This window comes from Chenopodium quinoa, unplaced genomic scaffold (genome assembly GCF_001683475.1).
Source record: "Chenopodium quinoa cultivar QQ74 unplaced genomic scaffold, ASM168347v1, whole genome shotgun sequence".
In the NCBI taxonomy this organism is placed as follows: domain Eukaryota; kingdom Viridiplantae; phylum Streptophyta; class Magnoliopsida; order Caryophyllales; family Amaranthaceae; genus Chenopodium; species Chenopodium quinoa.
The window spans coordinates 4079852-4099002 of record NW_018744593.1 but is presented as its reverse complement, the minus strand read 5'-3'; the positions used below and the strand labels follow the sequence as shown (position 1 = coordinate 4099002).

The following is a 19151-nucleotide window of genomic DNA, read 5'->3' as shown; positions in this document are numbered from 1 at the left end:
TTAAATTGAATCCCAATTATTAGTTGAGTATATCAAGAGATATGCCAATTGAATAAGACCCTAGTGTATACCCCTTATTAGGATGCAGCTTATGCTGCCCTTATAGGTTACACCGTGGCTGTGTTGCACTATTGCTCTTAGTTCTCTAGAGCTGTCAAATCCCGACATAACACCACTATCCGACCTAAACTTTTACTTACTCGTAACATACTTAATTTTGAGATCATTGTAAGTCGAGTGAGTTATAAATCATAGTTCTACTCATACATTAATTTGTGCTCATGATTAGTAGGCTTTCCCTAGGTGCAACTCCAAGGTGTACTCATTATAGGACTGAGTCTTGATTAAGCTAAACTCGAATATCATATCAAAGTAGCTAGATTATTGAACCTTAATAAAAATTTATGTACGAGTTGATTAGTTGGTAGGAGATATGGAGATAGGTTGATCAATCATATGAATGGCCTCGTGATAATAGTGCATGCTATGACAAATTGATATTGTATATTATAGTTTTAAGCTTTTTCTACTAATACACCTGCTCTCCATGTATATTATGGTTTCATAGATTAGTGATTGTTAAAATGCTATATGCACCTAGCAGCATGCACCAATTGGCCATATCTAGTTTTGTTTAATTGTTTTGAAAATGCAGTGACTTGTTTGAGTCTTAGAGAGTTCCACAAAAAAGTACGTACGTTTTTGACAATTAAGTGTCATCTCCGTTTCATTTTAATAGTTAAATTAACATATGGAGATTTTAATAGTCACCTCAACATATATGCTACTTGTTGCCGAAACATAAAACAGTGTATTGAAATCAAATGACCAAACCCAGATTTTCCAATTGATGAATTACCCAAATAATTACTCAAGAAAGTTTAATAATCTTTTTGCCAAAATTATCAAGATTACTCATAAAAGTAAATTATAATTCAACACTAACACGACTTTTACAATGAAATGAATCGATTTGAACAATTACACAGACTCAAGAAAATTGAAAGAAATAAACCTGACTTTGATTGATGCAGTATTGCAATAACAATAACACCATATCGTACATGATTAATAATTGACTAAATTGAGCATCACGAAATCTACTAAAGATGATAAAAATTATATTATTTCATTGATTTTATCAATTGTAGACCAACATTTAACTACTAAATCAGTCTTAATACAGACATAAACCACCCCACATTTATTCATTATAAACCTAATTAAAGATGATACTAAAATAACACTCCTAAACTTGTAACAAAGATATGATCAAATATACTAATTCTACTGTATCAAGATTCAACCATCACACTAATTAACTAACTCACTCAATTGTAAGATTCAACTGTCATACTAACTAACTCAACAGCAAAATTCAACTGTCATACTAACTAATAACTCAGCTGCACATGCTGATCTGATGACTCAAAACCCAGAAAACAGAACTCCTCAACAAGACAGCTAGTTCAAGCCTGTCGTCTTCTTGACCGCCTTGTCCTTCGTCTTCTTGGCCTTCTTTATCACTGAATGTTCAGAACCTCCACCAATTTGTATCGTCTTCCTCTTGTTCTTCGCCTCGTGTCCACGACTTCCCTTCTTCTTCATCCAATGTAGTTTGCAGGACATCGAACAGTATAATGCAGGCTTCTAACGCGACTCAACAATTAATCAAGCAAGATGGATGAATTTACAAGAAAGTTGAACAAATTGAAATTTATGAAATCACTAAAAGATGATGATTACTACAAAATATACCATTATTATTGCATTGTCTCTGATTCACATACATTTGAATCTAGAAAAGAACATACATCTATTTTCCTACTAAATCAGTCCAATTACTGACAGAAACCACCCACATTTATTCATAAACCTAATCAAAGATGATACTAAAACTAACAATACGCCTAAACTTATAGCAAAGATCATCAAATTTACTAATTCAACTGTAACATTCAATCTTCATACTAACTCAACTGACTTACTAACAGAATAACCAACTCAACTGACTTCCTACCAGACTAACTAACTCAACTGAGTTATTAACAGACTAACATCTTCATGCTGATCAGTTCATTGTGCTGGTTCCTGGAGCTCTTCCTGAACGTCGTCTTCTCGACCGCCTTCTCCTTTCTCCTCCACCGCCACATTCTTGGCCTTCTCCTTCTCCTCCGACCCGCCGCCACTTGCTTGGCCTTCTCCTCCTCCCACGTCGCCACTTTCTCGGCCTTCTCCTTCTCCTCCGGCGCCACTTTCTTGGCCTTCTGCAGCATTCTTCTTGGCCTTCTTCTTCATCACTGATTGATCAGAACCTCCACCGAGTTCTATCTCCTTTCTCTTGTTCTTGGCCTCGAGCCTGAGACTTTCCTCCTTCTCCTTCTCCTGCGCCATCCAGAGTACTTTGCAGGTAACCGAACAGTACAATGCAGGTTTCTTGATGTTAAGTCTACAAACTTTGCAATACGTATAATCTGCTATATTACAATGATATTCTGTTGGTTCAATTAAACACACATCAAAAGATTTATAGCGATGAACTTGTATCTCAGAATCATCAAAAACCTCCTTCCCTAAAACCTCCATATCTGGCTTTTTGTAACACAAACCGCCCTTATCCGTATGCATCACTACTCGAATCCATTTATGCTTCTTATGACATTTATTTACAATACCTCTCCTCGATGATACGCCACCACACGTGAAGCAGAAATAAGCTTTATCTTCCATGTAATTCGAACCCGTAAGGGAGAATTTTGCATTGATGAAGGCAAGAAGGTTATTCATACTAGCTTTGTTCTGTTTTCTGCTTTTTTCTTCACTTTTTTTTTTTTTTTTTTTTTTTTTTTTTTTTTTTTTTTTTTTTTTTTTTGGTTTCTTGGTTTTCTAAGGAAATGATCAAGGTTTTAATTTTTGGTTATGCAAATGAAGAAGCTAATTGTTTTCTAGGAATTAAGCTGTTTTTATAGAGAGCATTTCTAAGATTTGATCGCTTAAAATGTGTAAGCTTAATTCCCCTGATAAAGTTCTGTTTTTATAGTTGCTGAAATATTGTATTCTCTCCTTCCTTTTTGTTTTCACCTTTTTAAATGGTGTTAATTTCTTTGTTCACCAATTAATAAAAATATTCTCCGTAAAATATTTTATCAATTAAAAATTTTTGCAATAATTTGCATAACAAAAATAAGTGTTTTAAAAAGTATTCCACAATATTTTATTTAATAACATTATGTTGCACTAGGCATTAAAATAATCGCAACATTAGGTATTGCATGTTCAAATTTTACAAAAAATTATAGGATAAGACGGTAAGGATGATATGGCAATTTTTAATAATATAAACAAATTGTACTTAGAAAAAAGAGATAATAAAAAAAAATTAGCATAACTGAGATTGACTAGAAAGAAAAATAATAAAAAGAGACAACAAAAAAATTAGCGTAAATCATACATTTTCGAACAAGCCCAAGCTCAATTTGTTCGAGCACCATTGATAACGCTGCCTCCAACACCGTAAATATATTGGTACCCGGCCTAGCCAAGGCAGTTTTACTTTGCTTATTTTGGGATTTAATTAGGCTTCGTGGGTCAAGTCTAAGAAATCCCCAAGTTAATTTTCAAGATCTCTAATTTCCAACAATATGTCAAATTGATTGTTTCATACAACAATTACTTAGCAATTCAACACATAATCAACATCAATTAAACTATTAATCAAAATTGTCTTTCATTATATAGCATCAAACGAAGTAAATAAACTGTATGTTCTTCAATTACTTTCTTTTTCGCTTCATCATTATTCGAATTATACATTTAAGATTGAAAGACCGATGTGGAAAATTTGGAGAATTATGGGTGATTTTGGAGTTTAATTGAGAAGAATAACCGTTTAAAATGAAAGGGAGGGAAAAAAATCGAGACCAAGGGTTAAAAAAAACAAGGAAACTAACCTTTATGTGGGCCTCCAGGCCGGAAAAATCACCAGAAGTCGATAAAGGGTGGTGATATCTAACTTTTTATATTCTTAATTTTAGGGGTGATTGGTATTTTATAATGAAAAAAGAGTAGGTTAGTTCTAAATTTCTAATTTATATAGTGTGTTCTGGGGGATGGTTATTTACACAATTTTCATTAATTAATTACACCACTTTATTTAATTAATTGAATTACCTAAATATCTCAGGAAACTGAGAAAGCTTGATATTTGGGCAAAAATAATACTGAGATTACTCGATAAATTTAAACAACGTGTATAATTCAACACTAATTGCCTTTCAAAGAAATTATAATTGCATAATCATTTTTATAACATTTCACCACAATCCTCCAAAAATACAATACTCAAATCCTATATATATGCATTTATTTTTATTTTTTTTTAACAAAATAAACCTACCAAAGTACCAATAACTAATTGTCCACTAATTTCCTAATTTTCCAAAAACAAATTCTAGGGGCGACTCAAATAACTACTACTGTACCACCATTTCACTTTTTTTTTTTTTTTTTTTTTTTGGTGCAAATAACATACTCCGTTCTAGTGGATTAAATTACTCAGATTACTTAAAAAAGTTGAAATCACTATAAGATAGATTCTACGAAATACTATATTTTTATTGCATTGGATTACATAGGAATCTCTAATCAACACTTGAATCCACGAATTATGAACTGTGAATCCAAAAAGAAAAAAATACATATATATAGCTACTACTGTAAATCTGTCCAAATAATGATACAAACCACTCCACATTTATTCATAAACCTAATTAAAGATGTTACTAATAACATTGTAATTTATTTTTTTGAAAGAATAACACTTAAAATTTAAACTTGTAACAAAGATGATCAAATATACTAATTTCTACTGTACTATTCAATCGTTATTGACATTATACATACTATCTAAACTGCCATACTAACTTACTCAGGTGCAACGTGTTGGGAATATGATGTTTTAACCATGAAAAAAAGAAATTTGGGCAAAAATACAATACTCAATTGTAGATCTCATATAAGCTGTGACGTGTTTTACGGCTGTCCTAGAAGCGTATTTCGCCACCACCAGTACGAGGCTCTCAGTGACGAATGCTCCCCAAGGGTAACACATCTACCTTCCAACTCCGTACCTAAATTGGAAGGTTGGAATTATTTCAAGAACTGCTCAGATCTCAATGGGAATGGCTTTGTGTTTATTGTGTTTAGGGTTTCACAATACTTTGTGAATTTTTTTATCTAATATAATGAATAGGCACTATGGGTATTTATAGGTTATGAACGCGGGATTAAAACTGCTGAAAAACACTACCCATACTTTGGCCCGACTCAAGCCCGCCCGACCAGACATGTGGGGTAAGAAATAACATCGAGTATATTACATTGACAATGATCTTACTCTTCACCACCCTACCTCCCAGGGCGACACCGCCCTATAAGGCGACAAGGGTAAGAAATCCACGCCAAACATAGTTCATCAAAACGATCGATTCGTTCGATTTATATTACTCCCAACACAACGAAGACTTACTTAATTTATGAAATGAGTACAAGTTGATGAAAACGACGAAATATATTATAATTGCATTGTTTTTATTACTACATATGAGTCTCTGGTTCACATACATTTGAATCTAGAAAACAAAACATACAAATTATTTAACAACTAAATCAGTCTTATTACTGGCATAAACCACCCACATTAATTCATAAACCTAATTAAAGATTGTACTAAAACAACCCTCCTAAACTTGTAACAAAAATCATCAAACATACTAATTCAACTGTAACATTCAATCTTCATACTAACTCAACTGACTTACTAACAGATTAACTAACTCAACTGACTTCCTAACAGACTAACTAACTCAACTGAATTATTAACAGACTAATATTCAATCTTGATGCTAATCAGATGATTTTTAGCCAGATAAAACAGAAACCCCCAAGAGGCAAGATCTTGTTCAGACTTCTCTAACTTTTCTAAAACGTCAGTCATTTCGACCGCCTTCTTCTTTCTCCTCCGCCGCCACTTTCTTGACCTTCTCCTTCTCCTCGGCTGCCACTTTGTTCATCACCTTCACCGTGTTCTATCTCCTTCCTCTTTTTATTGGCCTCGGGCCCGAGACTTTCCTCCTTTTCCTTCACAAACCAGTGTACTTTGCAGGAAATCGAACAATACAATGCAGCTTTCTTGATGTTAATTCCACAATTTAAACAACCCTTACTTTTTCTTGGTTTTTTACATGATTTTGGTTTAATGAAACACACATCCTCCTTACCAAAATAGCGACAAACTTGTATCCCAGAATCGTCAAAAAACCTCCTTCACTATTCTGCATTTCTTTCTTTTTGTAACACAAATCGCCCCTATATTTAATTGCTCGAATTACTTTGTGACCTTTGTGATATGTTTTTACATCATCTTTCATGAATGAATCACCGCCACACGTAAAGCAGAAATAAGCTTTATCTTCGATGTATGCCTTTCCCGCCTTAAGGGGTAATTCTGCATTGATGAAGGCAACAAGTTTATTCATACTCCCTTGTTCTGTTTTCTGCCCTTTTTTTTCCTTCACTTTTTTGAGCTTTTATGGTTTTTTGGCTTTCTAAGGAAATGATGAAGGTTTTAATTTTTGGTTACGCAAATGAAAAGCAAAATTGTTTTCTTGGAATTAAGGCTGTATTTATAGAGAATTACTAACATTTGATCGCTTAAAATGTGTAAGACAAACTCTCTGAGAAAGTTATGTTTTCGCCTTTTTAAATGGTGTTAATTTCTTTGTTCACGAATTAGTAAAAATATTAAATTATTTATAATTTAATACATTAAAATAATAATTAATACATCTAATCATCAATTAAATTTCATTTTACTAATTTGCATAAAAAAATGTAGTAGAATTGATAACATATCGCATTATTATTATTGACCAAGGCCTAAGAACTAGTTCTTTTATTGTTCTTTTCTCTGTTTTTTTTCATATTCTTCTAACTAGTTCATTGTTCATCATTAAAAAAATTACTACCAAACTAGATTGCAATTGCTGAGCACCTAGCATGCTCCATTTGTCCATATCTAATCACATATATCTAGTTTTGTTTTGAAAATGTAGTAAGTTGTTATGAGTCTATATTGTAGGAATATGTTCCCTGCCTCAAGCGAGTTTTAGTTTTAATCGAACTAAATTCTTAGTTTTTTTTTTTTAGTAGTAGTTACTTGAAAATACTTTTGTTCCTTAGCACGTAAACTAAAACTGGGTATTGAAATCAAATGATAAATCACTTTCTCCAATTGAATTACCAGCAAAACTATTTAATCTTTTGGGTAAAATTATTAAAATTAATCAAGAAACTTAAACTGTATGATAATTTTTTAACGCGACTCTTTCGATGAAATGCTAAATGAAGCAATATGGATGAAAATAAACAGAGTTCTCAAGATAGTTGATCAAGTTGAACAAATTGAACTTTATGAAAACACTAAAGAATGTTATTATTGCATTTTACTACTCCCTCTATCCCTTATTTTTTGCCCCATTTGACTTTTCACAGTGTCCAAGACACGTCTCCAAACGCATATATCTCCATTTCTATACACGTAAAAATTATTAAAATTTGATATTAATAAACTATACAATGAGACAATTCTAACAAGATCCCGCATGAATATATTATCACTTATAGATCAACGAGAATTCATGGTTAGTTTTAAAAGTTTGACCCATATTTTTGCAATGGGGCAAAAATTAAGGGACGGAGAGAGTACATAATAGTCTCTGATTTACAAACATTTGAATCTAGAAAAAACATACATGTATTTACTTCACTACTAAATCAGTCCTATTACTAGAATAAACCACCCCACATTTATTCATAAACCTAATTGAAGATGGTACTAACACAACACTTGTAAACTTGTAACAAAGATGATCAAATATACTAATTCAACTGTATCAAGATTCAACCGTCACTCTAATTAACTAACTCAATTGTAATATTCAACTGCATGTGATACGAACTGATCACTCAACGCTAATCTGATGAGTTAAAAGTCGTCTCCTCGACCACCTTCTTTACCGTAATATACTAACTCAATTGTAATTCCACAGAGCTAGTTCAAGCTTGTCGTCTTCTTGACCGCCTTCTCCCTTCTCCTCCGCCACCACATTCTTGGCCTTCTCCTTCTCCTCCGATCCACCGTCACTTCCTTGGCCTACTGCAGCATTTTTCTTGGCCTTCTTCGTAATGTTCAGAACCTCCACTGAGTTGTATCTCATTCCTCTTGTTCTTCGCTTCGGGCCTGAGACGTTCCTCCTCCTCCTTCACCATCCGCAGTACTTTGCAGGAAATCGAACAGTACAATGCAGTCAATTCCACAATTTAGACAACCCTTACTTTTTCTTGGTCTTTTACATGCTTTTGGTTTAATGAAACACACATCCTCATCACCTACATAGCGAAATACCTATATCCCATAATCGTCAAAAACCTCCTTCACTATATTCTGCATTTCTTTCTTTTTGTAACACAAACCCCCGCGATTACTATAGTTATATGCTCGAATCACTTTGTGATAATTTTTTACATCATCTTTCATCAATGAATCACCGCCACACATAAAGCAGAAATAAGCTTTATCTTCGACGTATGCCTTTCCCGCATTAAGGTTGAATTCTGCGTTGATGAAGGCAACAAGTTTATTCATAATAACTTCTTCTGTTTTCTGGTTTTTTACTTCACTTTTTTGAGTTTTTTTGGTTTCTTGGTTTTCTAAGGAAATGATGGAGATTTTAATTTTTGGTTATGCAAATGAAGAGGCTAATTGTTTTCTTGGAATTAAAGCTGTTTATATAGAGAGCATTTCTAAAATGTGTAAGATAAATTCCCCTGTTCTTAATTTTTTGACGGTTTCTTTCTTTTTTTTTTTTTTCGGTTCTTAATTTGTTTTTTTGCATCCTTCTTAATTTATTGACGGTTTTTTTGTTTTTTTTTTCGGTTTCTTCGTTTTCTAAGGAAATGATCCAGGTTTTAATTTTTGGTTATGCAAATGAAGAGGGAAATTGTTTTCTTGGAATTAAAGTTGTATATATAGAGCATTTCCCTGAAATGTTATCGGTTTAAAAGTAGTGTAAGATGTTAAGTTGGAAGTTGGAATAATAATTTTTTACTCCTTTTTTTAATTAAATACTTTAAATATATATAATCATCAATTGGTAATTTTTTAAATATTAGCTAGGGCGGCTAACATAATCTAAAGTTCATTGGAATTGGCTTATTATGTTAGGCTTCATGAATTGATAGGCGTGTCGCGTATCTTACAAAAATAACCTAACAAGACCACTATTATGTAGATAAGCAAGTAAGGATCGAATCCCAAGAGACTATGGTTTGACTAATTAACAGACTCAAATAAATAATAAGCAAGTAACCAAAGTAATAGTGAGAATTAATAACTAAATAACTAATTAAAATGATTAATGCTAAGTAATATGACAAATCAAATGCTAAAAACATCCAAGATCAAGCATCACCACGAATACGATTAATGCAATAGTTGTTCTACCCGTAACATATAGTACAATCAACAAGAGGAAAAGTAATCCCTAGAAAATACCAAAGGTCTCTCCCGAGTTATCAATGACTTCTTTAATCACAATCAAGCCTACTTCCGTGGAATCATGTAAATTAAAGACTTTGAGTACATTACTCTAACTTCCTAATCATCCATTCAACTACTCCCGTGATGAACTTCAAACCCTTAATTGATTTATTCAAACTCATTAAAACCCAACTCCCGTTGTAATTAAAACAATGGATAATAACAATACTAATTATTTATAATCTAGTAAAGCAAAATAAATTAATCATATCAATTGCAATTATCATTAGAGAATTTAAAGAATTAAATCATGCATTAACCATATCCAGGTTCCGCTAGATCTTGGACACATTGTCATGAAATCAAGAATGATATTCAATAAAGAAAACATGATTAAAAATAATAAAATAAGAGAATTGAGAGAAGAAATCAATACTTGGAGAATAATAGCTCTAAAAGATTAGGAGAATAAAGAAAACACAATTGATAAGTGTATAATATAGCATGTTTTTAGTTCCTAATATTAGTTTAATAATTGTCTTTTATTTATTATTTTAGAAATTTAACTAACTTTTATTATTTTAGTCGTATATTTATATTTAATTAATTTTATTTATAAATATGACTTAATACGTTTATTTTGTTAATTAGGAATTGGAGACCTAATTTTGGCTTGCATAATCTTGCTAGTTGCTACACATGAGATGATGAAGTAAGGAGAAATAAAAGAAAGAAAAAAAAAAGGGGGCTGAAGATAAGAAACATCAGTAAAAGAATTGTTACCCTATTTCATTTTCAACATCATGTATGTCGTGAAAACCAAAGCCCCGAAAACAGCCATAATCCAACATTTTATCTTCAACAACCTCTCCGAATTTCAAGCAAGATACAAGAAGATGAAGTTCTATCCTATTCTACAATTTTATCCCTTCAAATCCGGAAAACCTATATTGTTTTCAATTATAAAAATCCCAATTACCCTTCCCAAAAACACACAAGTTTTACCACAAAAATTATACAGGAAGTTCACGAGGCTTAGTAGAGCACGAATCGGTCCAGGGTTGATCGATTGGGTAGAATTGGAAGGAGAAGGAACGAATTTGACGACGAGTTCGAGCAGCGGATGTTTGATTCTTTGCTCAGTTCATAAGTTCTCCTTAATTTACTTTTAATCTTTTAATTTTGTGATTAATTTGTTTTCTTCTACTTGGTGAATTGGATTTAATTTGATCTTTAATTTCCTGATTTATGTTTTGTCGTTTAAGCGCTGAAAATACTCGTATTTCAATATTCCACTAATAGAAATAGGCCGCTTTTCGGCGGACATAAATTCCGTTAAAAAAATTTGTTTTCCGATGGAATTTGGGTCTGTCAGAAAATTCCGTCGGAAAAGGTAAGTTACGACGGAAAATCCCTCGGAAATATTCTGACGGAATTTTTTTCCCTCGGAATTTACTGCTTCCGACGGAATATTCCCTCGGAGATTATTTTTCGACGGAATATTCCGTCGAAAGGTGCAAATTCCGAGGGGAAAAAATCCGTCGGAACATATACATTTCCGAGAGAATTAATTCCGTCGGAAATTTCCGACGAATTTTTACCATTTCCTACAGCATTTCGATTTAAAAAAAAATAAAAAAATATCCTAACCCTAACTACCCCCTTTACACTCCGCCTCTCTTTCCCCTCTCTTTCCTCATTTCTCTGTACTCTCTTCTTCTCTTTCTCTCTCCTCTCTTCTTTCCTCTTCTCTTTCTTTCTCCTCTCTTCCTCTCTGTTTTCTTCTATTTTTTCCTCTTATCCTCTTTTGTTTTCTTCTCTTTGTCACCTCTTCTATCTCTCCGTCCTCTATTTTTCAAGGCAATTAACACCAACAACGGCTACATACCATCAACGACAACAACAACCACAACCAACATCCACCGTCGTGAGCCAAGCCTTCAACCACCGTCGCGAGCCTCCTTTCTCAAGTGTAGATCTAGTTAATATTGTATGTAATTGTAATGTTAGTTTATATAATTTATTAGACAATTGTATATAATTTAATTTCGTGGGTTAATTATCGTTTTTTCTAATTTTTTTAATGAAATTCTGATTAATTAGTAGATCTACTGGTTTTGATTTCTTGTGTGGTATGTTTTGGTTATGTTGTGTTAATTTTCCTATTTTTGGGGTTAATTTTCGGGTTTTTTTTAGGGCTTTTCGTTTTTCTGGGGTTGATTCCTTTTTTTGGGGTTTTTTTGTGTTAATTTCGGTTTTTTGGGTTCATTTGTGGTGGTGTCAGTGGTGGTGTGGTGGTGTTGGTGGGGGTGGTGGGTGGGGTTTTATTTTTTTTTTCTATTAAAGCTTCCGACGGAAATTTCCGTCGGAAGGTAGTAGATTCCGACCGAATTTTCCGTCGGAAAAGGTATATTCCGACGGAAAATTCAATCGGAAGCTTGGGTTGTTGCGACGGAATTTTCTGTCGGAACCTTGCGACGGACTTCCCAATCAAGTCAAACTTGACTCCTACAGAACATAATCTGTCGGAAAGGTCCATTCCGACGGAATTTCCAACGAATTATCGCGAAATTCCTACAAAGTGGAATGCGACGCTGCTTTCCGACGGAATTCCATCGGAAAGGGGCATTTCCGACGGAATTTCAGGGTTTTCCGACGGATTTTTTTCCGTCGTTGATTGGCTGTTTTCTGGTAGTGTTCAAGTTTGATATTTAATTGATCCACATGATTCTTTCCTTGTTTTTATATGAACGTTTAATTCATTTATACTTGTAATAGTACATGATTGCTAGTATAAAGTAATTAGACTATGCTAAATTATTACTTGATGCGGCGTTAATTGATAATCTAGAGTGAATGACTCCATATTACTAGTTTGAGCGGCTTAATCGTAGTTTTATTGAGTTTGTGGGTTGGTCTAATAAATCAAGTTTATTGGGGTAGAAAGTGTATTAGCAAGATTCTAATTTCTAGTGAGCTATATATGTCAAATTGACCACGGCGGTAATTTGACTACCTAAGTATTAAGTTGAATATTGAAGGAAACTATATGAAAGGAAGTTGGGAAATAAGTTATGTCGTTTTAATCTATGATCGAATTGGTATCAGATTGGTGGTTTACTTGTCGTCTATTGTAAATAATATATTAGTATTTTTTTTCTATCTTAGTTACTCGTTCGATTTAACCCCCCAATCTCATGTACATAGTGTGAATAATACTCTATTATGTATATCGTTTATCTTTTTTTAGTTAGACTTTAAGTTTTAAGAGTTGATTAATCTCCTCGTGGGATCGACCCTTGCTTACCCTTTTACTAGTTATTAATATTTTTGAAGGTTAAGTTAGGAAAATAAATATTTAATTTTATACGATAAACAACACGTATCAAATTTTGGCGCCGTTACCGGGGAGTTTTTTATCTTTAAAATTCATGGTTGGACTTGATTAAGTATACTAGTTAATCTGTGAATATAGTTGTATAATTATTTTGAAGTCTCATATATAGATGATGCAAGTTTTGTTAATTGTCTATTATTAACTAATACTACCCGTAGAGTTATCTTAATACTAGAACATAGGTGAATAGGCTAGAATCAGCTGACTTAGAGTGCTATCTTATTTAGTACGGTTACTTGTATAATACCATTTCTCACAAAAAATGTCAGGAATTTATATATGCCTATAAAGTTTAGTTCTGTGTGAATAAGTTTCTAGTTAATTTGTGATGATTATGTTTTGCTTGATTACCTAATTCTGTTCTTTTATTTTATGATGGTTTACCCTTTTGCTGATTTCAAGCAGTAATTAGCATGGTTTACTATTTTATCTGTTCTTTCTGAAGTTTCTGATCTGAGCTGCTGCTTAATTCGTTTGGTTTTAATGGTATTACCTGCTTGTGGTCTGAAATTTTAAGTTTTATTGTTTGGTTTTGTTTAATTGTGGTAGTTTGAGTCTAATGATGAAATCACAAGTGACAAGAGCACTGAGTCTTCGGTAGGACTTGCTACTGTTAAACTCTATTTAATATGATGTGGTAAATTGGTAAAACTAATACTTTGACACTTTTCTAGAATATATTAAATAATTACCACATATGTTTAGCTTGTGCTTTAGTTGAATTTTATTGCTTGTTACACAACCAGATTTTTGCAGGCAATAAACTAGTCTACGCTATTAAAACTAGACTTTGTGGCTCTAACAATATTTCAAGAATCTCAATATTTCTGATTGATTCTTCCTTTCTTTACAGCTTTATTTATTTATTTAACCCAATCTATATTTTTGTTTGTATAAGCTGTGATGCCTATATTTTAGTAAGAGTATATTACGCTTCAGGTTTGCTTATCTAATTTAATTCACTCAAGAGTTGCTAGTAATTTGCACAAATAGATTATAATTTTGAATGAATTAAATTTATCAAGGAATATCTATTTTTGATCGACTAATAAGTTTTATTTTACTGGTAAAAACTGAGATTTAGGAAGATTGGAATATATATAACCGGTTTGTTTATGAATAATCTAGCTGATATGTTATTCTCAATTCTAGCTTAAATCATTGGAATAAAAATGTTCTTCCAGTGAGTCATAGTTAATCTTTGCTTGCTTTTAGGCTTATGTTTTTGCAAGTATTACTCTTGTTTTAGGAAACTGATAACAGAACTTTTAAGTCTGATATGTATGTTAGCTATAACCCGTTTTAAATTAAAAGTTTTTGGCATAAGCAATTTAATCTATTGTGCCACTGTGTGTAATGATAATCTGAAGACATGAATTGCATTAGCTAGCATTAAGTGAACATTCTGACAGCATAATACAGATAACTACCTGGCTGATTTTGTATTTGTCTTAGCAACTAATATTTCTTCCAGTAATGTTTTTTTTTTTAAAAAAACTTCTGCTGTAATATTTCAAGTCTTTCTCATAAGTTATGTTTTTCTTTATAGGTGTATGAACGTGTATGATCCAGAAGCAAGCAGCGCATAAAAGCGTACGTGGGCTTCCTAAACGAGGCTGAACCAGAGAAGCTGCTTCACATTTTTAGTGTTGAACCAACACTTGAAATAGAAGATTTATTACCGATTGAATACAAGAGCATGGCAGAACGAACATTGAAGGAACTAGGAGCCCCGAGAACAGGAGAAGATCCTCTTTGCATTGTCTTTCCAGAGCTAGAGAATCCTCTAAAGCTGAATTCAGGTTTCCTTAATCTTCTCCCTAAATTCTATATAGACACTTAAAAGAATTTAAGGTTGTATGCTCTTCCATGCATCCTGAAGGCGTAGAACAAGAACATATTAGATTGCATGCTTTTCCTTTTTCTTTGCAAGATCCTGCTAAAGAGTGGCTATATGAGCAACTTTCACCTAGTTCTATTAATTCTTGGGCAGAAATTGAAAAACGTTTTCTTGAAAGATTCTTTCCTGCGAGTCGTATTGGTTCTATTAGAAAGGAAATTTGTGGAATTAGACAAAATAATAACGAGTCTTTATATGAGTACTGGCAACGTTTTAACAGACTTTGTTCATCTTGTCCACAACACCAAATAAGTGAGCAAATGCTAATTCAATATCTTTATGAGGGTTTGTTACCTAATGAGAGAGGTATGATAGATGCATCTAGCGGGGGAGCGTTAGTAGATAAAACACCAGCTGAAGCTAGGAAGTTAATTTCTAATATGGCTCAAAATACTCAACAATTTGGCACTAGAAATGATGTTAACAGAGTTAATGATGTGGATTTAAGTGGTGTCCAAAATCAATTACAAGAAAATGCTCAACAAATTGCTACTCTAACCACCTTAGTGTCTAAAATTGTCCCTGGTAATGAGTCTACAGCTAGAGTATGTGGTGTTTGTTCTGGTTTTTCTCATGCTACTGATGAATGTCCTACTTTACAGAGTGAAGATATCAATGCTTTAAATAATTTTCCTAGTCAATCTCAGACGAAATGTGACCCTTTTCCTAATACTTATAATGAAGGTTGGCGTGATCACCCTAATCTTAGGTATGGAAATAGACCGCAATTATTGCAAAATAATCAATCTAGACAGTTTGGTCAGCAAAACCCCTCTCCCCAATCTCAAGGTCCGTCATTAGAGAGTATGGTAGAACAGTTGGCGACTCAAATAGGACAAGTGCATAATCAAAACACTAAGTATCAAAGTACAAAAGATTCTGATCTTCAACAACTTGACACGTAATTAGGCCACGTATGCACTTCCTTAAGTAACTTAGAGAATAATTTGACAAGAAAACTCCCAGCCCAACCTTTTCCAAACCCAAAAGCAAACGCTGTGTTTAATTAGAGTAGAATCACTATTGATGAGTCCTTAGAAAGTGAGAATAGAAGTAGTTTGAGTCTTAAAGTGGTGCAAGGAAATAGAATTCCTTTACTAAGTGCTTTGAAAATGGTTCCTAAACATAAGTTATTGTTAGATGCTTTTCTTAATAAGACTAGTAAGCACTAGTAGAAAATACGAAATAGGCACCCCCCTTTAGCACCGGTTCTTGAAAACCGGTGCCAACTATGAATTTATGAAGAAAAAAAAAACCGGTGCCAACTTCTTTAATTAGCACCGGTTCAAACCGGTGCCAACTCAAAAAAAAAAATTATGAAATCAGAGGAGTTAGCACCGGTTCCACTTGAACCGGTGCCAACCTTTGTTCTTAGCACCGGTTTGAACCGGTGCCAAATAAAAAAAAAAAACTGGTTTTCAATGTTATTCTTCTTCAATACTTTCATTTCATTCAATTCAATTCTGCTTTCATATTCTGAAATTCCCACGACGCGCGCATTCCCTCTTCCCATACGCTTACTCCATTGAAGCTTCCATTGAAGCTTTTGCCTCCGCACGCACGCAACATTCCTTTCTAGGCTTCGTTCTTCTCTTCAGTTCGCCATATCCACCTCCCTCCATTAAAGCAGCTTCGACCTAAGGTAAGTAATAACGCCTCTCCTCCATTCACTTAGCTTCTCCATGTATTGCATTAAAACCATTGTTGGGTTTTTTGAGGAATTGGTCTTTAGTTTGATAATTGTAAGTTTCTTGTAATTGCTAGGGTTTGTCAATTGCTACTTAATTACTCCATTAAACACGCAAGGCTCCCCCTCTATTAAACGCACAAGGCTGCCCCTCCACAAATGTAAGTCCTTATTAGTTGTTGTTGCTGTTTGGTTGGTTTTTTAATTTAGCTTAGTAGCGTACCTAGGGGTGTTGTGGTTCTTGGAATGCTTTCTATGTGTAGTTAACTAGTTATCATTTCCGAACTTTGGTATTATGTAAGCGGTAAGTATTTTGAATCAATTTGTATACTAAAAGAAAGCGCATATATTGCAATGGTTGATAAGTTTGCACTTTGTACAGTCCTACTTATAAGAATATGAATAAAGAGAAAGAATCCTAAAGTGGTGCTCACTGAGTTCAATGTTGTATATTTGCTCTACAATTCTATAAGAGTATATATAGGGAGTCACAAATGACACTGATTAAAAGAGGATTCAATCCTAGGTCTTTGCTACCCCCCTCCTTGCCCTTGAGACTTCACTAGGCTGCAACATGTTCGTTTAAAAACATTTTATCTATTTAAAATTACTAGCAATGCTCCTTTCAACTTTCAATCTATTTAATTTGCTGTTTGGTGCTTTTTAATTATGAGTTGCTTCTCACTATATATGGATTTCAGGGTAAGAAATGGGTGTCAAGGGCTTCTAGGGTAAGATCATCAGTTTGGAGAGTGGGCGGAAAGCATCCTAGTATCTTACTTTGACTGTCTTTGTTCTTGTTCACTAGTATCATTCTTATCTTTTTCCTTAATCTGGTTTTCTGTTTGTGTTCTATATAGGCTATAATGAAAAAGAATCAGAGGAATTTTTGGGCGAAGCATTGACCTTGGCATTGACCTTCTAGTGGAGAGTGTTGAGACTTTATAGGTACTCAGGTATAGATATAACTTTATGTGCTATATATAAGTTCTTGTTTGCACACTTTTGTGGAGATGGTGTATGATATAACTTTAGTGCAACTTCTATCATGATGTGTGATTAATCCATTATTTTTTAATTGATTGCATGTATCATCATATGCCTAGATACCCGTTCAAGGCTTTCTCATTAGGAGAAAGTCTTGAATAGTCCCCGGTTGGGACTGTTCTTGAACGTTTACTCTCACTTAGGTGGTGAATGTATGTCCTTTTTTCGATTTTAAGGAACATCTTGGCTTACCATTTCCTTGATCACCATGTTCTCTGGGTACATATGTGGGTAAGTAATTACCTACGTCGTGTACTTGGAGAAGTGGGGGGAAATGCTGCCGGATTTTCCTTAAATTTGGAAAGTCGACATACATTCACTAGTGAGAGTAAACGTTTAAGGATGGGTTAGGTTGGAGTGATAAGGACCCTTCAGAAGCATATATGCATTTTTGTATCTATATGAATGTTTTATGCATGGTGTGTGTTTGAATTTGATTTATATATATAATAGATGTAGCAATTATATATTATTCGTAATATGTTGCCATGTTTAGAGACAATTTACTTAATGGAGAAGGATCGTGGCTGGATGTATGGTAGACGTGATACATTGGAATTCTTTGATGGGGTTCAAGAGTTTTGCGAGAGGGCTTCATCTTATCAGCGCAGAATGGGTTTCGAGTGCCTCTATTGTCCTTGTGTTGATTGTAATAATGTGAAGGTGGTCAATAGTGTTGATATCATTAGAGATCATGTAGTTTGTCGTGGGTTTAGGCTTAAATACCATGTGTGGATTTGGCACGGTGAAGAAGGAGAGTACAGTGGGGATGTTATTGGGAATGATGTCCATGATGATAGAAGCAATGACATTCATGTGGACGAGGAATACAAGAATGATGAACATATTGTTGATAATGGTGCTGAGGATGGATTTGAGGATGATCATGTGGATGAGTTCGAGGATGAAGGGGTGGATGAGATGATGCATGGTTTTGAAGGTGACGTGTTTGAGTCATTATTGGAGGCTTCTAAAAAGCCTTTGTATCCTGGGTGCAAAAAATACTCCAAACTATCAGCCGTGCTAACACTGTTTAACATTAAGTCAAAGCATGGGTGGACGGACAGTAGTTTTACTTCTTTGTTGACCGCGTTAAGTGAGATGTTGCCTGACGGGAATGAAATTCCTAAGTCTTACTATTATGCAAAGAAGCTAATGTGTCCATTTGGTTTGGAGTATAAGAAGATACATGCATGTCCTAATGATTATATTCTTTAACGAAATGAATATGAACAATTGGAGGAGTGTCCAAGATGTAAGAAGTCGCGCTACAAGCGCATGAGTTGCAATGTTGGTACAAAGGGACCTTCTGCTAAGGTGTTGTGGTATCTTCCCATTATTCCAAGGTTTAAGCGTCTATTCTCAACACCAACAGACGCTAAAAACTTGAGGTGGCATGTAGAGGGAAGAAAGACAAACATAATGCTGAAGCATCCAGCCGACTCCCCGCAATGGAAGAACCTTGATATGAAGTTTGGAGAATTTGGTGATGAAGTCAGAAATTTAAGGCTTGGTTTGTGCA

At 33.9% G+C, this 19151-nt stretch overlaps 1 protein-coding gene across 1 annotated transcript; it reads left to right on the top strand.

Annotated features, from left to right (window-relative positions):
- The first annotated feature begins 14864 nt into the window (after positions 1-14864).
- On the top strand, positions 14865-15800 carry LOC110699837. The gene has a single exon (XM_021877349.1). It carries the CDS (start codon positions 14865-14867, stop codon positions 15798-15800), a length of 936 nt encoding a protein of 311 aa, XP_021733041.1.
- Positions 15801-19151: the final 3351 nt, after the last annotated feature.